This window comes from Falco cherrug, chromosome 1 (assembly GCF_023634085.1).
Source record: "Falco cherrug isolate bFalChe1 chromosome 1, bFalChe1.pri, whole genome shotgun sequence".
Taxonomy (NCBI): Eukaryota; Metazoa; Chordata; class Aves; order Falconiformes; family Falconidae; genus Falco; species Falco cherrug.
This window is the reverse complement of record NC_073697.1, coordinates 12,751,211-12,776,422: the sequence shown is the minus strand read 5'-3', so window position 1 is coordinate 12,776,422 and position 25,212 is coordinate 12,751,211. Positions and strand designations below refer to the sequence as shown.

The 25,212-nt window shown below is 42.5% G+C and overlaps 2 protein-coding genes across 5 annotated transcripts; one reads left to right on the top strand and one right to left on the bottom strand.

Annotated features, from left to right (window-relative positions):
• Window positions 1–853: 853 nt before the first annotated feature.
• Window positions 854–15,442, top strand: LOC129736117 (short coiled-coil protein). 4 transcript variants are annotated; one of them, XM_055710665.1, is made up of 5 exons: window positions 854–936; window positions 1,550–1,621; window positions 1,725–1,808; window positions 2,387–2,525; window positions 14,391–15,442. In XM_055710665.1, exons 2-5 carry the CDS (start codon window positions 1,600–1,602, stop codon window positions 14,542–14,544), a joined length of 399 nt encoding a protein of 132 aa, XP_055566640.1. In that variant the 5' UTR covers window positions 854–936; window positions 1,550–1,599; the 3' UTR covers window positions 14,545–15,442. The 4 variants fall into 4 exon arrangements, with proteins under 4 accessions (XP_055566640.1, XP_055566652.1, XP_055566655.1 ...); XM_055710677.1 differs by lacking the exon at window positions 14,391–15,442 and adding an exon at window positions 5,753–5,954; XM_055710669.1 differs by lacking the exon at window positions 854–936 and adding an exon at window positions 1,196–1,314.
• LOC114015851 (calmegin-like) lies at window positions 5,793–20,516 on the bottom strand. Its single transcript, XM_055710654.1, has 5 exons — window positions 20,300–20,516; window positions 18,643–18,762; window positions 18,326–18,461; window positions 15,552–15,670; window positions 5,793–5,916 (listed from the first exon to the last, which is right to left on the bottom strand). Exons 1-5 carry the CDS (start codon window positions 20,450–20,452, stop codon window positions 5,836–5,838), a joined length of 609 nt encoding a protein of 202 aa, XP_055566629.1. The 5' UTR covers window positions 20,453–20,516; the 3' UTR covers window positions 5,793–5,835.
• Between the last annotated feature and the right edge of the window lie 4,696 nt (window positions 20,517–25,212).

The following is a 25,212-nucleotide window of genomic DNA, read 5'->3' as shown; positions in this document are numbered from 1 at the left end:
CACATTTTGCTATAACAACCGCAGAATTCTGACCAGCTCACAGAACTTTACCCAACAGTATAACCCCCTTTTTTTTTTTTTTTTTTTTTAAGGAGTACTACACCATTTTGTTTTGGGTTTGTTGGGTTTTTTTTTTAAAAGGTCGTAAGTTCCTAACTGCCGCTTGAAACACTTCTCTGTAAGAAGCTTAGCAATACCCTTGAGACTATAAATTGGTAACTTGAAATTATCATGTAAAAAGAAGTTATTAACAGGCTGTTAATCATACTGTGGAGGCACCCAGAAGATGTAAATGATAAACATGTATTTTCTGAAGTGTATTAAAAAAGCACAGCAGAGGGCACAGTTCCCAAATACCTTATCCCCCTGAGTATTTAAACAGCATCAAATTATTTCTTTATAACCAGATACATTCTTGCAACACATGGGTGCGATATCGATGTATTTCACGGCAATATATGGTTTAAGCTACATAGTCCCTATATAGATACCATGGGTTATGCATGTGGGCTTCGAGGCAACTATTTGTGTGCGGGGGGGGCCCGGCCGGCGCCTGTGTGTGTGCGGGGGGTGCGGGGGCGGTTGGGCCGGCCGCGCTGGCGCAGCCACCGCAGGCCGGAGGAGCGGGGCTCCCCGCGCCCCGCCAGCCGGGACACGCGCCCCGCACGCGGCACGGGGCGGGGCGGCCGCGGGGCTCCGCCCTCCCGCCCGCCCGCCAGGGAGGTGCCGAGGCCCCGCCCATTGGCTGGCGCGGGCGCAGCGGTGCGCGCGCGCAGGGCCAGCCGGCGGGGAGGCGGCGCAGGCGCAGAGCGGCGGCCGGGCCGGGGGCGGGGCCGGGCCGGGGGCGGGGCCGGGGCGGGCCGTGCCGGGCCGGGCCGGGCCGGGCCGGGCCGGGCCGGGCGGGGGGCGCAGCCCGCGGGGAGCCGGCGGCGGCAGGTGAGGAGGCGGGGCGGCGCGCCGGGCCACGGCCGCTCGGGAAGGGGCGGGCGATGCTCTAGGCCGCGGTGCTGGGGGCGGGCGGCGCGGGGTGCTGCGCGGGAGGGCCGCGGCGCTCCGGCGGGCCCTGCGCTGAAGCCCGCTGCGGCGCTGCCCGGTGCCCCGGCGCTGCTGGGCCGCCCTGCGGGCAGGGGCAGAGCCGCCGGGGGGCGCGCGGAGGGGCAGTGGCCCCGCGGGCTCGGCCTCCGCGATGGCCGCGACGCGGGGTGGGCAGGGCAGGGCCCCGCCGCCGCCTGAACCGCCCGTTCCAGAAGGATCGGCGCTGGGAAGGCGGCAACGGCATCGCTGACACGCCGGGTTATTTTATGCGGATCTAGAGTAAGCCAGAGCTGTTATTTTTGTACGCTGAAGCGTAGTTACTTGGAGAATCATGTTTACGTACTGCCTAAAGCTCTAGGAAAAATAACCCGGGAACGTTAAGAAATGCTGTTCTGCCTCAGGCTTGAGCGCTGGCTTTCAACAGCGGTTAGAAAACGCACCTGAACCCCAAAGGCGGTTAGGTTTACTCTTGCCTCAGCTTTTTGTTTTGTTGTTGTTGTTTATCTTTAAGCAGACCATCATTCCGGAATACGCTCTTCAACAGTGGAGAGAGCCCATTCTACAATGATGAATGCCGACATGGATGGTATAAGTTCTTAATGTTCTTGTTCTTCATTGTTATTTTTTCTACTTGATATGATTTCCAGCTGTTACAGAGGTTGTATTCAAACTCATATGATTTATTGCAGCTGTTGAGGCTGAAAATCAGGTGGAATTAGAAGAGAAAACACGGCTTATTAACCAAGTGTTGGAACTGCAGCACACACTTGAAGGTCAGCAGTTTGATGCATCAGCACTGGGTTTTTTACAAGCAGGCAGTAATGAGCAAAACAAGAGAACCTTACTGCTCTGCCCTACCTTAGCCAAAGTGTCTAGAAGTATGTCACTTGGGCAGCTGAAGGTACATAAGCAAGGTCTCAACTATTTTTTTCCCCCCTCTTTCTGCAACATCATGTCTGCTCGACATATAATACACATCAGGCAGAAGGGGGGCAACAGTGAACTTTCCCAGGCTCATTAGCTGACGTGTATCTTTGAGTCTGCTCATCACTGAACTTTTGTTTCCGTACAGTTTAGTCTGCAGTAGCTTAAATCAAAAATTCAAAAGAATAAAGGTACAGACTAACAGTAAGTTTACGGAACGAGTTGGTCAAAACACTCCGCTGCAAAATAATACAGGAAAAATGGGCTTTAGATAAAACTTGTGAGTAGCACAGCGTCTTTTAAGATAGTACCTTATAGACAACGTTTCCCTCATTAAAGTGTGAATAGTTTGATGTAGGCACGTAGAACGTACTCATTATTGTATGTGGTAACGTCTAATATTTTTCTTATACCATCACCTTCGCAGATCTCTCAGCACGAGTAGATGCTGTTAAGGAAGAAAACTTGAAACTGAAATCAGAAAACCAAGTTCTTGGACAATATATAGAAAATCTGATGTCAGCGTCTAGTGTTTTCCAAACAACTGACACAAAAAGCAAAAGGAAGTAAGGGTTGACTCACAGATGATGTCATTGTATTGCTGCTGTCTTTTTTTGTTTTAATGGGCACAGGCTACATGAGCTCAACTACCTTAGTTTGTGGCTTTACTGGATACCTGAAGATGATAAATTTTGGTGATAAACAGAATTAAGGACATATTGTGTATTGTTAAGATTAAGCAATTTGCAAATGTAGCGTAGAGACTTACTAAACTTTTGTATTTGTTTTTAAAATGAGCATACCTTGTTGAAAACTGGATTTGGTTTGTCAGGTGAAACAAAAGTCTGTTGGTGCTCTTTGAGGTCTTAGGGTAGGATTCGTGACTAGCAAAATAATACGGTTATAACCAAGTCGGGAAAAATATTTGAATTGCATCACCTCTTTGACTTAAAATATATTTAGTGTCTAGTACTGTTAATAGCTCTGCAAAGCACCTTTAAACAAAAACCTATAAACCAGTTAAAGAATTTCTGTGAGGTAGTGACAGCATGACCTTATTTGTAGGGTTTGCGTACAGAAAAACACTTAAGATGTTTTGGGAAGGGGGAGGGTAAGGGAAGAGGAACAAGGTTAAGCAACTTCATCGGGGAAATACCAAGCTGATGCAGTATCGGAGTGTAAGGTGTACACTTCAAACAGTTTTCACTTTCCTGTTTCCTCAAAGAGTGATCAGGCACAGCATCACCATGTATAATCTTCCAGAAGTTTTTCAGTTTTTGATTAAGAGTTAAATTAAAATCTGAGTAATGAGCTTTACAGAAACAGGTCATCAGTGTTGCTCACGCTCGTTGTGACCAACCTGCCGTGAGGAACCGAGTACAGGTCTTTCCTTGCCACCTGTTACTTTCTTCTGCAGTGCCAAACTTGTCATTGCTTCAGGCCTTAGAGCCACTGTTTTCCTGCCCCAGAGCCTCAGCTTGTGAAGTGCTTCGTGAAGGTGGAAGCTAACCGAGGAGCAGCTTCAGTTGTAATTAAATAAGGCGGCCTTGGTACTATTTAGTCTTCCCTGACTATAGAAAATTCTCAGTCTGGGATCTGGCATCCTCTCGGGAAGACCACTTTTACTAAGCTACGATGTGGCTGGTGAGAGTGCAGGCTGCAGAGGTCCGATACTCTTGGAGTTCCAAAGATGACCGAGTTTTAATAGCAAGGCATCCTGGAACTGGATTATCATCAGTTTGTTAATTTCAAAGCACTTTCAAGCAGCCATGATAGCAAGGTCAAGTATTTTTCCTGAAATACCTGTTCAGCTATAAATGGACTACACGCAGGAACTGCGTGTGAAACCTCAGTGTTAAAAGTGTCAGTGGAAGGGTGTTCCCCTTTTGCCTGGCTTTCCAGATCTACAGCCTCAGATCCCCTAAAGCTCTGACATTTCTCCCCCAATTACTAGCATAACACTAGATCCAAGTAAGCCAGCATGCAGAAGGATGTCTTCTATCTCCAGGTTCCAGATAGTCAAAGTCATTAAGTCTGTGTTAGAGTGAGACGGGCCTTAGCGAGTCAATTACTGCGAAGAGCACCCTTGAGTCATGGTCTTGTGAGGCCATCTTACCCATAACAAATGGCTCCTTATTTACTGAAGCGAGGCACAAGCAAAAATGTTGATGGGGCATTAATTAAGACTTTCTGGGAACCCGAAGTTCAAAACCCTAAGGGAAGACTAGCATCCCCTGCCTGCCGGGGTGACCAATCCCTGGGGTAACTATATCACAGCACAGAAAAAAAGCCACCCCGAAACCACTCCCAAATACCGGAACAATTCCAAAGGACTTTTACCAGGCTCAGACAAGATTCATTCAAACGGAATGCCAGACTGTTCCCTGACAGCTCACAGTAGCTGTTACTAGCGGGATACGGCATTGCTCGCAACTTCCATTGCCGAGAAGGCACAGGCAGGCAGAGTGCTCACTTCTTAACCTTTTGCATGTAGACCCTAAATAAAGAGGGGGGAACCTGCATTTAGCTGTCAAAACCCCAAGCAAAAGGCCAGAGGCCTTTCCGTGTAGTTTGCACAAAACGGAGCCCCAAATAATTAGTTTTTGAACACTTCAACACGAGCACTTGAAGACGCTGGCTTCCTCGTTAGGGTTAATTAAGCATTCATTTGTTAAGAGACTTCCATGGAACCTTTGCGGACTCGACTTGTTGTGAGAATATTTCGGTGAACTAACTTCTTGTCAGGCATGAGGAAATCTGTTAGGTTCCTTAGGAATTAATGTATTTCTACTTGGGTTTAAGGTAGAAGTGCTTTTGCTAGCCTTTTACGTTCTACTAACAGTATTGGCAGCTGCCAAGCAGCAAGAGGTATCTGGTGACTGCAGTTTTATTGTTTGTTTTAACATACAGCTGAACTTTAACAAAACAACGTTTCTTTCACAATAGGCAGTTTATTCAAACTGTATTATGAGAATGCCCAGTTACTCACATCTGTAAAAAACTTTTATCAATCAAAAATTCTTATCTATATTAATAAATTTCACGTTAAGCAAGAATTACTAAATATTTTTAGGAGGCAATGTACACTTAGCAAGTGTTCTATAAACAAAGGTTATCCCACTCTGGCTTGGAACACAAGAACTATAAAAGTTTGGAAAAGTTGCCTGTGGATCACTTCTGCAGATTTGGTATCTGCATCCGAAAGTGAAACAAGTCATGTCAATTATCACTTGCTCTAGGAATGTTCTACTTTAAAATATCTCTTAAAAATAAATTACTGTTACCAATGTCTAAAGTGAACAGGTGACCACCAATCTAACAAGATCAACTAAGATAAATAATTTACAATAAAATTGTAAATCATCATACAAAAACAGTTATTGCATTTAGCTCTGCACAGAAAAAGAGTACCTTTTCTCATAGCAGCGTGAACTGCTATAGCTGCGACCTATCTCTACTATCATCCACTTGTAGCTGAAAAGTGTAAACAGCTAATTTTGTGCTAGAGCTGCAAAAATATGATAAATTATTAATTTTAAAAAATACTTGGAATAAGTTTATCCCCAACTAGTATTAATTTCTAGGAATCTTCACACTGTAAGAATCTTCACCTTAAAATCAGTTGGCCAGCTTGTAATTTCACTTCTATTCTGAATTCAAAACATCACTGTACTCCTCACAGATAGTATTTCTCCTTAAAAAAAAAAAAAAAAAAAAAAAAGAATCAAGGAAGTTATGGAAGGTTAAAAGAGGTTACATAGCAGTGAGTCCCCTTTTTTCCTTCAAATCGCAGGAACTTGCATGCTGTGAGGCCTGCTGAAGTGGCATACCAAAAGTTACTGTTAGTTAGACCTACAAATACTAGCTGGAAGTAACTCAGTGCTTTTGTACTCTCCTTTTGCGCACCGATTTCAGCGGACCATCTACAGAACCTGTGCTTTCATCAGCTTCTTTCATCTGAAAAAAATAAAAAAATCCAGCATTAAAATTGTAAACCCATTTTAATTTATTGAAACTGTCATGGTACTTCATTCCTCCTCCTAACACCCCCAATCATATTATCACTAAATGCAACACTGAGGCGATAGGACATTTCTTTTTCCACAATACTAATTCAACAATGGAGTGGGTAGAAGACTTTTCCTTTCTGTATTCAGAAAGAATAGTACCATCTAAACTGATGCCAGAAATTTGGTTTTGCCCATTTACTCGCTGGCTTAAAAGCAGTGACACTAATGAATTTAGCAACTTCCTTAAAGTGTTACAGATCTGCTAATAAGTTAGAATTAATTGACTTTATTTGATTTTATAAAATCATTTGGAATAAGAAATATATTTTAATGAAACTTGTAGTTGCACAGCAAAAGCTGCTATGAAATCCTTTGTACAGCCCTGTACCAAGGCCAGAAGAATGGGCTAGAATCATTGTTTAAAACTTAGGTAACAGATTTGGGATTTTACAGATTTCTGTGCATTTGACTAGTCTTCTGTATGTAGAAAGTGTATTGAAATGTCGGAATATAGAATTAATGGGAGCTGGGGAGGGTCGACTGGAACAACTTGTAGTGACCTGCCAAGAAACCATGAACTTTAGTAAAAGGTAATTCCGGCAGGGGGAGAGCGCGACCACCGACTCAAATCGTACCCCAGACCCATTTGTGGACCTTTCTAACCTTTACTGCGCAGAATCGGATATGGGAGGAGAGTATGTTAATGATTTTTGGGAAATACTACAATTATGCATGAATACTTAATGAATATGCATGAATAAGTTCTATATATGGTGTATGATTTTGGAACTTGGTGTGCGTTGATCATGAGAGGACTCACTCACACACCCGGCCGTTAATAAAGAAGTGTCTGCTTATCTACATCACATTGGTGTTGATAAGTTCTTCATTCCGAGATTTCGGTAACAGTTTTTGGCGACCCAGATGGGACCTCGCTGAAGGAGACTGGAGGAGTTGGGGACCTGATCAGTTCCAGCCGGCACCGAGGATTTCTCGGGGATACCCATCGATTCCCGATCTGTAAGGCTTTTCGCAACATTCCCTGGATTTTGGTAAGACACTTCTTTTTTTGTAATTGTAGTAAGTGGGTTAAGAGTTCCACTAAAGTAAGCGCACTGTAGGAAGTGGGTTAGAGTCCCACTGTATTTGTCTGCCTGTCAGACGCGGCGAAAGCTGCGCAGGGTTGGACTAAAGGATCCTTGTGGAAGTGGAAGTTTAGGCGTTTGCCTGTAAGACATAAGCGAAAGCTATTGCAGGGTTGGACAGTAGCGGATATAAAAGAACATAGCGGAGATAAAAGAACCTATATGCTAATAGCGTTCTCTAAGGCAGCACCTTTAACAAGAAGATAGAAGTTTTCTTTGTGTGATACAGAATTGTTTACTTTGGTTGTGTATTGAGGAGAAAATTAAGTGTGTAATATTGTGTTATATACCTTTGTTTAAGGTAACAATTGTGGAAAAGTGTGAGTGTGGCTGTAAGGGTGAGACGTGCAACTGAGCACGAAAGCGACTGTGGAGTTCAGATCTACGGATCAGAGTGACAGATTTGAGTGATTGTGTATTGTAAAGTGATTATACCATGGCATCTAAGTTAACTCAGTTGTTTAAAAGTAAAAGTATGGGTAATCTTACTGCAAATGACAAAATCCCGAAAAAATTCTCCTTTGGGATGTTTATTGGCACATTGGGGAGATTTACATGATGATTTGCGAAAAAACCAGATGATTGAGTATTGTAATAATTGGTGGCCTCTGTATACGTTGGATAATCAGGAAAAGTGGCCCATGAATGGGACACTAAATTATAACACTATTCTGCAGTTAATGCCGGACTGTAAAAGAGAGGGGAAATGGAGTGAAATGCCATATGTGGATTTTTTTTTTTACTTAAGACAAAGAAAAGATTGGCAGGATGAATGTAAGCTAACTATTAGAGATAATTTGGTAATGGCTATACTCTCTGATAATAAGAAAATGAAAAAAAAAAATCCTGTTGCTCAACCTGTGAGATTGGGAAGGACTGTTTGAAGAAGAGAATTGCCTCTGAAATTGATGAAGGACCAGAATTAGATATATCCCCTCCTAGGAGAGAAAGGAATTGGGGTCGAGAATTTAGGGAACAGGAGCAGGTGGAGGAACCGGAGAGTAGTGGAACAGAGGACGTGGAGGAGGGACTGTCCGAGATTGTAATTCATACCCCTGTTTCCCAGAGAACTCGACAGCAGACACAAACAATAGCTCCCCTGCAACAGGGAGTTGGTAATGATGGGCCACTGTACGTGAAAGTGCCTTTTTCAGTTATGGATTTGATGGAATGGAAATGTTCAGCAGGAGATAGCCAAAGTAATGGTTTTAGATGATTGAAGGGGACTGGAGGGGAACCCAGCTGAGCCTCTGGTTATAATTAAGCTGGGAGAAAAAGAAGTTAAATTTTTAGTGGATGCAGGAGCAACGTTTTTGTTACTAAATACCTGTACAGGAAAAACTGGAACAAAACCAGCCAATATAATAAGAGCAACAGGGAAAGAAGAGAACAGGCCATTCCTGCAACCCCTGGATTTGAAATTTGGAAATGAGATAATTATATATGAATTCTTGTATGTACCAGGATGTCCGATACCCTTGTTAGGAAGGGATTTGTTATCCAAATTAAATGCACAAATTGTTTTTGAGGAAGGAGAATTTTTCTTGAAAATACCTGAGTCAAAAACGAGAGAAATCCTGATGATACAAGAAAAAGTAAAGGAGCAAGAAATTCCACTGGAGGTGGATTTGGCAGTGATCCCTACAGTATGGGAAGCAGATATTCCTGGAAAATTGAAACTAGCAGAGCCTGTCAAAATAGACTTAAAGGAGCAGGGACAGTAAAAATTAAGCAATATCCAATCAAACCAGAAGATAGACAGGAACTAAAGAAATTGATTGATAAATTTTTTGGAGTATAAAATTTTGGAAGAATGTGAATCTGAGTATAATAATCCTATTTTACCAGTCAGAAAACCTTCGGGTGAATATAGGCTGGTGCAACATTTGAGAGCAGTGAATCAAACAGTTAAGGATATTTATCCTGTAGTAGCAAATCCTTATACGCTGTTAATAGTGTTAAAGGAGACTTACCAGTGGTTTACAGTGCTTGATTTGAAAGATGCTTTCTTTTGTATACCTTTGGAAAGGGAAAGCAGAAAACTGTTTGCTTTTGAATGGGAAAATCCACAAACTGGGCAAAAAATGCAGTTAACATGGACAAGATTACCCCAAGGATTTAAAAACAGCCCAACAATTTTTGGAAATCAGCTGGCAAAGGAGCTTGAAATCTGGAAACAGGACAAATCAAGGCCTGGACATTTACAATATGTGGATGACATACCAGAAGAAAGGTTTACGTGACTATTGACCTCTTGAATTTTCTTGGACTAAATGGGTACAAGGTATCCAGGAAGAAAGCCCAAATAGCCTGCTAGACTGTGATATATCTGGGTTTTGAAATTTCAAAAGGGCAGCGACAATTAGAAAAGATTGCAAATAAACCATTTGCAGTATACCTGAGCCAAAAAATATTTATGAACTCAGAGTGTTTTTGGGAGTGACAGGGTGGTGTCGCCTTTGGATTATGAACTATGGGCTAATAGCTAAACCGTTGTATGAGGCCCAAAAGAATTCTCCCTTTGTATGGGGCCCACAACAGCAAAAGGCTTTTGTAGAGTTAAAACGTGCCTTAATGTCTGCACCTGCTTTGGGACTTCTGGATGTAACCGAAGATTTTCAGTTGTTTGTTCATGAAAGACAACGCCTTGCACTGGGTGTGTTAACTCAGAAGATAGGAAGCTGGAAACAACCAGTTGGATACTTCTCCAAACAACTGGACACAGTGAGTAGAGGGTGGCCAAACTGCCTTCGAGCAGTGGTGGCAACAGTGATGCTCATACAAGAAGCTCGGAAATTGACCTTGGGAAGAACAATAACAGTCTGTGTCCCACACATGGTGATAACTGTTTAGAACAGAAGGGGATACATTGGCTGTCTCCGAGCCAAATGATGAAGTACCAGGTGGTACTGATTGAACAGGATGATGTGAATCTAAAGACAACTAACCTGGTAAACCCTGCAGTGTTTTTAAGTTCCATACAGAAAGAAGGACAACTGGAACATGACTGCTTGGCTACTATCGAGTATGTTTATTCCAGTCGTGAAGATCTGAAGGATGTACCACTGGAGCGACCAGACTGGGAATTGTATACTGATGGAAGCAGCTTTATGGAGCAAGGAGTCTGATATGCAGGATATGCGGTAACAACAGATACTACAGTTACAGAAGCAGGAGCATTGGCAAGTACCACATCAGCCCAGAAAGCGGAACTTAATGCTTTGATTCGAGCCCTAGAATTAAGTAAAGACAAGAAAGTAAATAATGTGGACAGATTCAAAATATGCCTTTGGGGTAGTGCATGTCCATGGGGCTTTGTGGAAAGAAAGAGGGCTGTTGTCCTCTCAAGGATCAAACATTAAGCATCAAAAGGAAATTTTACAATTATTGCAAGCAGTTCAGAAACCAGATCAAGTAGCAATCATGCACTGTAAAGCACATCAAATTGGGAACACAAAAATAATTGTTGGAAACAATTTGGCTGACAAAATGGCAAGAAAGGTAGCAAAGAAACAAGCATTACAAATACCAGTAATTCCTTCTAAAACAGTAATCCTTCCCAGGGAGAAACCAAGATATTCAGAAGAAGATGACAAATTAGGTCAGTTATTAAATGCTAAGAAAAACCTAGCCAGATGGTGGGTAACCCCTAATGGACAGGTAGTGGTTACACCTCTTTTGATGAGAGAGGTAATTCAAACAAGACATCAGGAATGTCACTGGGGAGCGGAAGCCTTAGTAACTTCTTTACGGAAACAAGAAGTATCAGTTAAAATGTTGGGAATAGCTAAAATGATAACTGCAAAATGTGAAGTATGTTTGAAAAATAATCCAGTGATTAAGAAAAAAGTTTAAATGGGTAGATTGAAATCTGGTACAGAACCTGGAGATTATTGGCAAGTAGATTATTCAGAGTTACCTAGACAAAATGGGTATCGGTACATCCTGGTGGGGGTTGATACTTTTACAGGATGGCCAGAAGCCCTTCCCTGTCGCACCACACAAGCAAAAGAAGTAGTGAACTGGTTACTACAATAAATAATTCCAAGATTTGGAGTTCCTGTTGGAATTTCTTCTGACAGAGGTCCACACTTTGTTGCAGAAGTAGTTCAAAGTATTAGCAAAGGATTGGGTATTATTTGGGATTTACATGCGTCCTGGAGGCCACAATCTAGTGGGAAGGTAGCAAGGATGAGTCAGACTTAAAAAAGACAAATAAGTAAAATTTGTCAAGAAACTAATCTAAAGTGGCCTCAGGCACTTCCATTGGCATTACTATGAATCAGGGTACAGCCAAAGAGTGGAACCTCAGTTAGTCATCATGAATTATTATATGAAAAACCATATGAGTCTCCAGAACCAAATCCAAACATACATGTAAAAGGAAAACAGGATGTGTGTAACTATTTGCTTTCTCAAGGGAAAACTTTGGCTGCAATTTGGAATAGACCTTTATCCCTGGAGAATTCAATGCATGATTTCCTACCAGGAGACTAGGTCTATGTGAAGACCTGGACCTCCAAACCTTTGCAGGAACGTTGGAGAGGACCTTTTTCAGATGCTGTTAACCGCTGTTACAGCTATCAAGATTGCAGAATCAGGTACTTGGATACATTATACTGGGGTGAAGAAAGCACCTACTCCATGGAAGATTGTTAACCGTGACTCAGAGACTTTAAAATTGACTTTGAAACATGTCTATTTTTTTAATATCAGGTTTTGATTGTTCTTTTATTTTGGTCAGTAGTGTTGGTAGGATCATGGACTGACTTGGTGGACAGGAACAAAAGACAATTAGAAACAGAACAAGTGATTAACATTGCCAAACAAATGTTTGAGGAAAAATTGATGTTAGGATTGATTAAAGGATTTGCCATTTTGCAAAATGTTACGCAGATTACTGCTTGTTTACCAATACCGAGGGCAGTAGATGAATCTATTCCATGGGGAATTTTAACTATGAATCTGACCAATCTGGAACATAAAAATGAAACCACTTATTGTGAACAAAGGCCAGTAACTCAATGGTATGAACAAGTAAAGGTTATCAGAAAACAGTGGAAGTCGCCAGGTAAAGAAACAGATTGTAAAAAACTACTGAATTATGATTTTATAACAGGATCCTGACCTAGTGCCGTAGCTCGAGTTCTTCTTCCTGGGGGTCCAAATCCCCAGTTAGGATGGTGTTCTTATGATGTACAACTTAAAACCAATGTGAACAAAAGTATCATGGAATGGAAGTGTAACAAAACTGGCCAAGGTACACAATTAGTAGGACAATGGGACTCTATATGGTCCATGTCCATATTTTCCCAATTCCAGTACATGGCCAGAACTCCTTGGTGTTTTATTTGGGATGGAAAAGCTTTTGCAGTTTTACCCTCAGTCAATGATAAAGCAACTTCATTGAGAGAGAAGGAGCACAAAATAGTGCCACAGTGGAAATGTGGAAAGGTGTACGATTGCAGCAATGCAGATTTAATAATTCAAAGAATTCCTCCTTTGGCAGCTGCTTTAAAATATGGTTGGTTTTGCCGAGGTCTTAAGAATACTCTCAATTTAACCAGCACCTTTACACCTAGGGAAGGAACTCTGTTTAGTTGCAGAAAATCTACTATTCAAAATCCAGGACATATAGTTGGGCATTAAGTGATGGAACCTGGACAACTCATTTACCATTAGATAGTAAGGTGAAACAAATTACTTTAGGCATGTCAACATTGTGTCCAATTTGGAAAAAAATACCATTTAAAGGACCCTTGGAAAGTTTGAAATTAAAATGAACCAAGAGGTCTGAAACAGATGATGATACTTGGAACAAACCATCAACCGGAGTAAAAATTGGCTGGGCTCTTGCATCACTTTTGAATCCTATAGCATCATATAGAAATAGAGAACGGCTTTATCAGTTAACAGGTCAAGGAGAAAAGTTAGCAAACGTCACCAAGAAAGGGTTTAAGGAATTGACTATACAGTTACAGGCGACTTCCAGGATGACCTTACAAAACAGAATGGCATTAGATATGCTTCTATTTAAAGAGCATGGGGTATGTGGATATCTCAAGGATAGATTAGACCACTGTTGCATTCATATTCCAAATGTCACCCAAGATGTGGAACATGATCTGGAGTTACTGGGTAAAATTGAAAAGGAAACAGAATCAATTCAAGAAAATATGTCAGAAGAATGCCTGGGAAAAATTTTTAGCAAATTACGATGGAATCTAAGCTCTTGGATACAGTCCATAATCAAAACTTTGTTTCTGTTACTGATTGTCTTTCTGATGCTCATGCTAGTATATGCTTGTTTGAAGAAACAGTTTACCAATAGAATTGCAGTCAATCGCATGATCATGAGAGAAGTAGCAACTGATTCCACCAAGATAAAGTCCACCACCAAAATATGCTGAAAGAAATGTTATGTAAATAATGTGAAAGTATTGAAATAATAATTTTCAACACATTCAAAGGGGGGAAATGTTACAGATCTGCTAATAAGTTAGAATTAATTGACTTTATTTGATTTTATAAAATCATTTGGAATAAGAAATATATTTTAATGAAACTTGTAGTTGCACAGCAAAAGCTGCTATGAAATCCTTTGTACAGCCCTGTACCAAGGCCAGAAGAATGGGCTAGAATCATTGTTTAAAACTTAGGTAACAGATTTGGGATTTTACAGATTTCTGTGCATTTGACTAGTCTTCTGTATGTAGAAAGTGTATTGAAATGTTGGAATATAGAATTAATGGGAACTGGGGAGGGTCGACTGGAACAACTTGTAGTGACCTGCCAAGAAACCATGAACTTTAGTAAAAGGTAATTCCGGCAGGGGGAGAGCGCGACCACCGACTCATATACCACCTACGCAAATCGTACCCCAGACCCATTTGTGGACCTTTCTAACCTTTACTGCGCAGAATCGGATATGGGAGGAGAGTATGTTAATGATTTTTGGGAAATACTATGATTATGCATGAATACTTAATGAATATGCATGAATACGTTCTATATATGGTGTATGATTTTGAAACTTGGTGTGCGTTGATCATGAGAGGACTCACTCACTCACGCACCCAGCTGTTAAAGAAGTGTCTGCTTATCTACATCACATTGGTGTTGATAAGTTCATCATTCCAAGATTTCAGTAACAAAAGTGTATCTTAGGCAAATATTAATTTCCCATTCTTAAGTAGTATTTAAAAGATTTTAACTGCTGCCTTTGGAGAGCTACAAAGAGAACAAACTGTTCTTAAATCAGATGTGTTCTTCTCAGTTTAAAAGTGATTCGCTTGCAGAGGTGCATGAAAAGCCTTTCCAACATGAACTCCGCTCGGACAATGCATTGCTTCCTCACTTTCCTGCACCACCTAATGGCGAGCACCCCATTCAGAAGGAACAGCTCACAGAATGTGGCACAACCTGAGTGAGGACATGGTGACATGACGTCTCTCAAGTAGGTCACTAATTCATGACAGAAACTTCTACGCCCTGAAAATACCCAGAGAAAAGCAAGTCATAACCTCAGTGCGATACCGTGTAATGGTATACACACATTGAGATCTTGTAATTACTTTTACAAAGAGTCATACGCATTTTAATGGGGTTTATCAGATACTCTTTTCCTAGGGAAATGTACCAGGGAAAAAAAAAAAATAATCTTACAGGAACAAGAGGAAGTACTGAATAAGGGGAAATTGGTGAAGAATCTCAGTGGTGAAACAATGCACAAGATGACCAACATAAATACCGTGGGTGGGTCTAAAGCATTTCAGACATACCCGAGTTTCTAAATGAAAGGATAATGAGTAGCTGACAAGCAAGAAAAGCACACAGAAATTCCATTCTACAATATTATTTTAATGAAAACATTTTACAGATTATCTAGTGACCGGATTAATCTGCACAAGAAAAATGTAATTGCAAGTGCTGAATTCAAAACCAGTATGGTCATTTTGCTTAAAACCTTATTTTGGAATTAGCAATCAAAAAAAAACCAACCTGGAAGCTTAAGGTTTTTCTGTGTCTCACTGAAGGGCTATTCAGTTAGAAACATATTTTCTGTTAAGTATCGTGATAAAGAGATTGACGTCTACCACAGCACCCGAATTTTCAAGACTTGCAATACATTTAATAATCTGTTAAAAAATTATACTCCTGTAAAAATGCTTCATGTTCAGAGACCTGCACGATCACTTCTATACTACAGCCGTACTTTACAATAAATATCACCTCCTAGCCAAAATTGCACAGAAAGAGACATATTTCACAGACTTACACAGAGCATTTGCGGCGTCACACAAATAAAAACACATTCCCGCCTCGTGATTGGTTTAATGGCTCAACGGAAGAACTCTCTTCCTGTAGGTAACCAGGCTTAGAGGTGCGATGTTGGAGAAGGGCAAAGACAAAACTGGCAGACAAAACGTGAGCTTACCTGATCTTCTGAGCCAGATTTATTTGACTTATCACCTTCTTCTTGACTTCCATCTGCAACTTCATTTTCTTCTTGCTGTTCATCATCATCAATATCTTTACCACCTTCACCCTCCTCTTCTGCGAAGAAATTAATTTTACTTTGTAAACATAACTGCATTAAAAATGCACTACATCCAGGCACACTAGTAAGGAAAAGAAGCCCATTTCGGTCTCAGAAGGAACTGCTTGTTTACAATAACCCATAAAAACATCTCTGTGATCCAGAGTAGAATTCTCATGAATTAGTAGAAATCGATCACCGTCGGATCTAATAACGAATTTTAACAGCTTCCAGCTAGCCTCTTTTCGCAACAGCATATGCTCTCTTCAGACTTGTAAGTGACTGACTAAAATGAAAACCTTAAGTTGGTTTCCTTTAGGGAAGTGCTGAAGTCCAAGTATTCTATTACACAGTTTGAGACTGGAGTCCAAAACAGGACAACTCGGGCATCACAGATCTTTGCCTAAATTCTGACTTAGCAAAGTACAATACTGCAGTCACCAGTCATCCACCGTGGGGGACACCTACATTCCTAAGGTAATCCCCTCTGCAGCAGGGAATTCTTTTGGCACGCTGTTTTGGTTGCGGGACAAGCAGCTCTGTGCTTACCCCCTTCTTAGGCATTACTGCAATACAGAAACCAGTCAGAAAAGCACTGTACTTCCCTCAGCTCACCTGAAATATGCCCACTACCCACAAATCGGCAAGCTTTCTATGAGACCTGAAGTCAGTTAGACCTTTGAACTGACAGGGACTGGAGAAGAAGGAGGGGAGCTGTAAAAACCCTGTCTTTTTACTCTCCAGAATTCCCTGGACAAACCATAGGCTAAGCAACAGAGGGGGTTTCTGCTTTCTTACTGGGGCCACGTCACTGCACTAGAATAATGCGTGCCCAAAGTATCGCGAATTCTAGGCTGCTCTCTGATCAGCACATAGGTTGCCCTTCTAGGGTAACCAACTCTATAGATTCTGCGTGTTTTATGAAGGAGGCCAGGCACCCAACTGTTTTGATTTCTAGTTTTTGGGCTTCAGTACTTACAAGCAAGCACTCCCACGCCTGCATTTTAGGTATCTGTGCTCGTTATAAAAGCTAAACCTCAGCAACCACAGCATGATTCAAAGAGAAGTTACTGAGATTTGGCAAGTCTCTACTTCAAACTGAGGTCTTAAAGTGAAAATTTCTAGAAATTGAGTACCCTTTGCAATACTTTCTATCAAGAGCAAACAAGAAATCATACCCGCACCTGACAGAAAGGACGTAAGATGGCAATTTACAACTAACGGTCTGCCAGTGGCTCAGTTACAAACAGTAATGAAGCAGTGCTCAATTCTGTCCTTGTCAGGTCATGCCTGCGTCCCATAAGCACCACCTTCAGCGTTAAAAAAACAAAATCAGAAAGCCAACACCACCGACACCTCCAATTCTTACTGCTTCAGCTCAGTAAAACTGAAACAAAAGTAACCATATAAATTCAAACAGTAGTCACATATAAGAGACATATAAAATGCAGGAAGTTACAATGCTGAAGTGCTGTACCTACAGTTTATGCTAATGTAAAAAATACACGTAGCATAACTACAATAATTAAAGGCCTAGGTAAGGCAGATGGACCAAGCGTGATGCGGCAAGCATTGTGCCAACAATGTACTCAATTCTCTAAGTAGTGGCGTGGGAATATCTGAGGGGATGCCGAGCAAACTTTGAAGTCATACAGGCAGAAGCTGTCAGCACTCATGGAACACAGTGCAGAGACAGATGAAACCCACAAAGTTTCAGTCAGTAACACAAAGTGATGTCAGTACTGAGAAAGAAAAAAACAAACAAAAAAATGAACATCTGCTAGGTTTCTAGCTTTCCATGCTAGTCACTTGACACTTTCTTTGTTCCTTCCGAGGAAAAGTAAAGGGGCAGAATCTTGCAGAGGTCTGAGGCTAAGGATTTTCTTGTGGAAGTCAAGATCTTGTACTGTAGGTTAGGTGATTTGCTTTTTATCCATTCCTATAGACTCTGGGAAAAGCTACGAGAACCTCAAAGCCATAGTTGAATAGTACCAGTAATCTTTGGCACAGTAACAGAACATTATTTTCTCCTTGGATGCCAAAGCAGAGCTCAACTACTGAATCATTAATTTCTCCCTTGGGGCAGCAGGGCAGACCTCGGCAGGTATGCAGTGCGTTGCTAGAAGGCAACACAAAGGAAGCAGCGGACTTCAGTATTGCAATTCTACTACGTTTTCAGGCTTTATGAAGAGTTACTAGAATCAGTGACCAACAGAATAGTTCCAGGTAGAAACCCTGACACAGATGCATCAGCCGAAACCTTTACATTTAAGGCTTAAAGCTATTCCAGACACGTTTTAAGAACAACAATGTGACTTTAAACACTTCATGTACCCAAATCTGAACCATTCAAATGTGGTCGATACATGAAATATTTAGAAGGGAGAAAATATGCATCACTGTCTACAAACATGACTGTTGGAGGCACGTTAACTGACTGAAAGTGAAAAAGCACTAAGGAGAGCCAAACTTCCCGCTTGTATTATCAAAGAGCTATTAGCCACGGACCACCACTCGCTGGAGGTTGCCAAAGAGAAAAAGGAGACCCGGAGCAAGGCTGGTTTCACACCTTCTAAAACAACTGGTTGTAATTATTGGCAATGTAAGCTGTGAACTAGTCCTATTCATGTTTTTATATTTAATCAGGCTGCAAGCTGGCTTGCTCATCTTACCATCTTCAGCAATTTCTTCGTTTTCTTTTTCTTCCATTTCATCATCTTCTAACTCCTCTCTCTCTTGTTTTGGTTCTCCCTTTGTAATTGGCTTAGATATATCAGGGGGTTTTAAGTCAATATCTTCATCTGTTTTCTACAACAGATTAAGAATCAATTTACATTTAAGCTGAAATTAAGAATTACACATAACAGCCACTGTAAGCTAAACAGTATCAACAGCACATTAAAAGTGCATCTTATTGCACAGATGCTCAGAGTTGTCAAATAAAATATTAAGAATAAAGCCAAATAAAAATACAGTAAATTTCTCTAACCTTTGCTGGCCAGCAAAACAACACACCTAGGCCAACGGGGAGACCCAATGTCAAGATGTAAAGAACCCAGAGCCATGGGTGGTCTTCCGCAGCAGTCACCAGTTGACTAAACATACCAGGCTGTATTAAAAACAGTAATAAAAAAAATTTTGCATTTACGTCCTTTTCAACATTTTAATAGGTTTAAAAAGTCTACTGTATATATTTTAAGCTTTACCTTGCCCAAAGTAAACCCTTCTTTACCTTCGCTTTTAATGACTAAAACAATATCTATTTCGGTAGTCGTAAAGGAACAGCTTAACACACTGCAAATAAACAGCAGGTGCTGGGTAAGAAGGAACAAACCTGGTACTCCAAACATACCAGACCGGCCACTACTCAGTTTTGTAAAGTGGCATTTGGAGCCTTGGCAACCTCCCACTTTACACCCTTCCCAGCTGTGCTATTTTCTCCCCATGCTGTACTAAGTCAGCTGAAAGATCCCGAAGCATCAAGAACCTCAGAGCATCAGCCGGCCTCCTGAAGAGCAATGTCTTGCTGCGTCTGTACTACCATAGTCTCTCCCCTGAGAGCCGATTATTCAGGGCGTAAACTGTCCTCCCAGCCCAGTTCTGACTTACACGGTAGAGGTAGGAAGGCAAGTGCCTGGTCCAGTAAGACCTCTGAAAAGGGTACATCAGCAGCTAAGGTAGGACATTTGAGAGGCACAGGGGAGGGAGGAGTCTCAAGGGAATGTTTTTTGCTATTGTGCATGCAGGGACAGATGCAAGTCCAGACATAAACCCAAAAGATTTCAGAAAAGGGAAAGACACCGGGAAGAGGTGGATTTCCTCACTGCATGGGCCGATTTGCTGTTGCTACTTGCTCATCCTGTGACAAACAGCAGCTGTCAGGAACTGGCCACATTTGCCACCAACCCATCGCTTCTTTCTCACAACTGCTCTTGCCACTCAAGGAAAATACAGGCCTGATAGAAAGAAACTGTAGTCAGTAAAGGCAGCCACTAGAGGGGCTCAGGGTCCCACACGTCAGGACAAGTTCATCCTACAGCACAGGACAGAGATCTAGAAAAACCTGTGGCAGCTGGCCAAGTGCAGTATACAAACAAAATGTGGATGCAGACGTAGAAACAGAAGAACAGATGCAACTCCGTAAACATACGTGCACTATTTTCAGAGCTGCATAATGTACGTCTAGAGCAGCCAGAGGCATAAAATTACTAAACAAAAAAAACATATGACTATATATCCGTTTGTCTCCCATGAGGAATATCTAAAGAACATCTATAATGGAGTTAGCCACAAGGGGAGGGGGGGGAGAAAAAAAGAGGTCTTTGAGTGTAAGTAACTCAGCTTCCATTTGCTGACAGGAACTGAATTTCTAGCATCACCATGAAAAGCAGAAATCCCATTAACTGTAACGCGGCCCATTTCTTGCTAGGTGTTTAAGGAAGGTGTTACAACCTTTTAATTCAAAGAGCATATTGATCTAGGAAGGGCTAAATGCCAAACTACAAGAAAAACCCTATCATAGTTACTCAGCAAGATTATTAACTGAAGACAAATTAATATTCAGCATTAATTGACAGAAAACTCTTCCAACCGTTGCACGTCTTACTCGCTGCTTTCAGCTATCGAGAACGTAGTGAAGTTTATACCTCATTAGCACTTGCTACGAATTTCTTCAAGCCCCAGCCATCTGCTGCCCAACGGTCTGCTACTTCTTTTTCTGAACATATAATGAAGTTATCAAAGTAGATATCGGGTGTCATAGACCAGAGTTCTAAACCAATAGCACTGACAGTGGTCATCTTGAATGGGTGAAGATCTTCAAAATAGTCTGGGTTCTGTATTTTTCGAGGGCTCCAGATCCCCTTTTAAGGAAAAAGGATGTAATGGCGTTACCTATCCCCAACTCAAAAACAAACCAACTGAAACAAATTTTAAAATAATTAGAACTTCCTGGTTATTTTAAATGCATAATTTAAAAAGACAAGCAGTAGGGTTTAACCTCCATAAAAACCAGAGACCGGCAGATGGGTGTCAATTTTCTGGCTTAGAGCAGACCTCTTAAAATTAGGGGGTTTTGCCCACACAGGGTTACAGTAGTAACTTGACTGTACAAAGTACCTCTTGTCCTCCTGGTACTGGTGGTTCCAAGCACAGACTTTGTAAGCTTCCTAGAGTAAGCCTAGGAAATACTGCAGGGAAGTAAGACATTGGTGTTACTTCTTCCCATAGTCTCTCCCTACGTAATACAGAGTTTTGGCTTTTGTTCATCAGTGTGAGCGGACTGAGAACTGGCTGAACGGCGGAGCTGAGAGGGCTGCGACCAGCAGCGCAGAGCCCAGCTGGAGGCCTGTGGCCAGCGGTGCTGCCCAGGGCTCAGCGCCGGGCCCAGTCCCGTTCAGCTGATTCACCGGTGACCTGGGCGAAGGCACAGAGCGTCCCCTCAGCAGGCTGGTGGCTGGTACAAAGGCGGGAGGAGCGGCTGATGCCCCAGAGGCTGCGCTGCCATCCAGCGAGAGCTGGGCAGGCTGGAGAGCTGGGCAGGAGGGACCTGATGGAGCCCAGCAGAGGCCGGTGCCAGGCCCTGCCCCGGGGGGGCACAGCCCCACGCACCAGCAGGGGCTGGGGGCTGCCTGCGGGGAGGCAGCTCTGCGGGGAAGGGCCGGGCAGTGCCGGGGCACAGCAGCTGCCCCTGGGCCGGCAGCCAGCCCCGGTGGCCCAGGAGGCCGGTGGCGCCCTGGGGGGCGTGAGGAGGAGCGTGGCCAGCAGGCGCAGGGAGGGGATCCTGCCCCTCGGCTCGGCCCTGGGGAGGCCGCCCCGGGAGTGCTGTGCCCAGCGCTGGGCTCCCCAGTTCCAGAGACAGGGAGCTGCTGGGGAGGGCCCGGCGGGGGCTGCGCAGGGGGTGAGGGGCCTGGGCACCTCCCGGGGGAGGGCAGGCTGGGACACCCGCGGCTGCTCAGCCTGGGGAAGGGAGGGCTGAGAGGGCTCTGATCGATGGCTGCAGACATCTTCAGGGCCAGCGGCAGGAGGACGGGGCCAGGCTCTTTCAGCGGTGCCCAGCGACAGGGCGAGGGGCAACGGGCACACGCTGAGGCACAGGCAGCTCCCTCTGAACGTGAGGAAGAACTTCTTCACCGTGAGGGTGGCAGAGCACTGGGGCAGGCTGCCCAGAGGGGCCGGGGGGTCTCCTTCTCTGGAGACACTCAGAACCCGCCTGGACGTGATCCCGTGCAGCCCGCTCTGGGTGACCCTGCTTTGGCAGGGGTTGGGCTGGGAGGTCTCCGGAGGTGCCACCCAACCCCGATTGTTCTCTGATTCTGTGAATACAGCATATACATTTTCTTCACCGTGAGGGTGGCAGAGCACTGGAAAGAAATTTCAGGTTCCATACCAGATCACCAAGCTCTTTCCGCAGGAAATTTTACTTCAGTACTTCCACATAGTTTAAAACATAGTCTCAAAAATATTGACTACCTCAGGCTCATTGTACATATACCTAATCAGGTTAAATGCCTGCATGGGAAGAAGGCACATTTTTCAAGGTAATTCAATATTAATGGAGGCTTATTCAACCCAATTTCATTTTTGCTGGAGCACAGTTGTTCATTCCTCTGAACAGTGTGTCTCCATTCTTAAATTTTTTGAGGGATTTTTGAAAGGGGAGTAACAGTTGTCTTCAAAAGGCAGTTATGAAGTTGGCTTTACTGATTTTTTAAAATGTTTTTATTTCCATTCATTATGTAGGCCCCTAATCTCATCAGGGTCACTGTGACTTTTTGCACAGCTTAATACAAGCAAACATGTACTGTAAATGCTAATGCATGCTAAATGTACACTGAGAAGACACTAGACTCTTAACACAAATATCTATTAAAAATTATTCAGGAGATACTTAATCCAAAGCTGAAGATGTATTTGCTTACTGAATTGAAAATCTTTGTCACATTTGAGGAAGTAAGTGGATAGTGTCCACTACACAAGGATCCCAGTTTTCCCCAACATTTACTTTTTCTATTACTCGTAAGTCACAAATTTGTTAGCTATACTATCGGTTGCACATACTAATTGTTTTATCTGAGAGCGTTTTGGGTTGTGGGATTTTTTTTAAACTATCATTTATTCGCATAAATGTAAGATTCCAGAGAAATCTTTCACAGAGGGCTTACAATGAACGGTTGGAATATTAACAATTCTGCAGTAAACAGAAATCTTTAATTCTGCAAATGCTTCTAAAAGAATGTATGCGTACTTCAAGCTGCGAAGATAGTTTTCATCTGTCTTTGTTTCCTTTGGTTTCAGCTGGGACAGAGTTAATTTTCTTCTTGGTGGCTAGTGCAGCGCTGTGTTTTAGATTTGGTGTGGGAATGGTGTGGTTGGGGACTTTATGGTGTCTCAGGCCTTGCCAAAGGCGGGAGGGCTGGAGGGGTGCAGGAAATTGGGAGGGGGCACAGCCAGGACAGCTGACCCAAACTGGGCAACGAGCTTCGTGTATAAATTGGGGGTGGGGGGTGGGGTTGGCTGGGTCTGCTGATCATTGCTTGAGGAATAGGGGGAACTGGTCTGAAATGGTGAGCAGTTGTGTTGTGCATCATTGCTTTTCTTTTTTCCCTTCCCTTTGGATTTCATTCCTCTCTCCTTTTCCCTCTTTTACATTATAACTGTTACTATTATTATTGGTTTTTTGTTTTTTATTGTATCTCAATTCTTAAACTGTTCTTAATATCAGAGTTTTACATTCCTTTCCAATTCTCCTTCCGACACCCATGGGTGAGGGGGGAACGAGCAAGCGGCTGCATGGTACTTAGTTACCAGCTGGGTTTAAACTACAACACTTGGTTTCATGATGGATTGCTCGAGAACATTAATTTTTATTTTTTTTTTAGCTGTATTGAAGTTTCTGTAAGACTATGGTACCATTTCTCAAAAGTACATTAAATAATGTACTTTTGAATTAAGTACAATTAAGGATTTGAATTAAGGCACAGCAGATTTTCCTGATCAGCATTAGAATCATAGAATCATATGATTGAGAAATGGTGCCATAGTCCTACAGAATCTTAAACAATTAGACAGCTCTAGCTAAGCCTTAACAAGAGAAGAAATTTTGCCATTTTTCTATGACATAAATATGCACTGTGTTTAAGTTGTGAAGTTTACATTGCTCTTTGGAGCTTGTAATAATCTATGGCAAGCTTAAGTTTTGATGACACTATCAAAAGAGAAATATAATCGATGTAAGTTTTAAGCTTGTGCATCAGTTTACAGTGACCTTGGAACACTTGAAAGGCAGAATATCACAAAAAAAAAAAAAAAAGAGCATTTGGATTTACAATTCCTATTACACATTCTAATGGCAACTCCAAACCATTCTGAGTCAACAAACTAGTATGTGGTAGACATAAACGAAATGGAGGAACCTATAAAAATTATTGTAAGTTATAAATTATTCTAGGAGAGGGGGAAGCTTAGCTTAATGGTGTACAGATCGTAACTGTTAAGTCCAAAAGACAGTTTCCTCAACATGGTAAGAACTAAATAACATAAACCAGATTCTTGTGGCCTGAGCACTGACTGAAAGAGGCTGACTTATGAGTAAAAAGTAACACTTTTTCTTATGGCTATCAACAATTTTTGGATTTCCTTCCTTCTCATCTTCCACAGACCCACAGTTCATTGGCCATAGAAAGAAAAACTCTGTGTATGTGCCTTAATAGAATTTCTTGGGCAGTGAAATCTGCCCACATTGGAGGGGATGGCTGGTACTGCAATGATACATTTGGCTGCCTGAAAGTGTACTTTTTAAAAGCAGTCTCAGTCTTCTGTGAAGAGCTGCGGATGCACCCTTTGAAGAGATTCAACAGTAAGAATGAAAGGCAGTGGCAGTAGTTATATGGTTCATCTCACAAGTACTGGCATCATGCTTGGTGTCCCCAACAAACGTCAAGCTTGAAATGAGGACGGCAGCCCCTACAGCCTTTGGCTAGGAGGCTCTGACGTTGTGAGTCACCAAGTGACACAGTGTCACATACAAATATACCAATCCCTGACCCAGTTTGTCAGCAGCTGGGCAAATAGAACAACTTCTGTGTTCCTCCTGATCCCTCAAGGAATCGCTTTTGTCCCAGCCCTCTCCTGCACGTTTTGAGTATCGGTGCTGTGAGTGATGTTTTAAATGCTCATAAATTGTGCCCTGCCCAAAGTGTAAAGGTACAACTTGACTCAAGCCAGGAATCACCTCAGAGTAGCAGGCCTGGGCAAGGTTTTCCAAAACTCAGGAACTGAAGCAGTACCTAGTGATCCTTCAAGTGCAGACTGGATCACCAGGCTGTGTCTCCAATTGTAATAAAGGGTGATGTTAATTTGAGCTAAATCACTCCAACTAGAGATGCAGAAAAAGCCCTTTTTTTCTCATCACTGACCACAGCATGGTAACACCACGCGTAAACATCATGTCCCACTGGCTGTGGCCCTCACATCCGAAAGTCCTGTCACCAGAGTCCATCTTAACTGCTTCATGTTGGAGCACACCCCACCCCCCCGAATCACGTCAAACCCAGCGTGA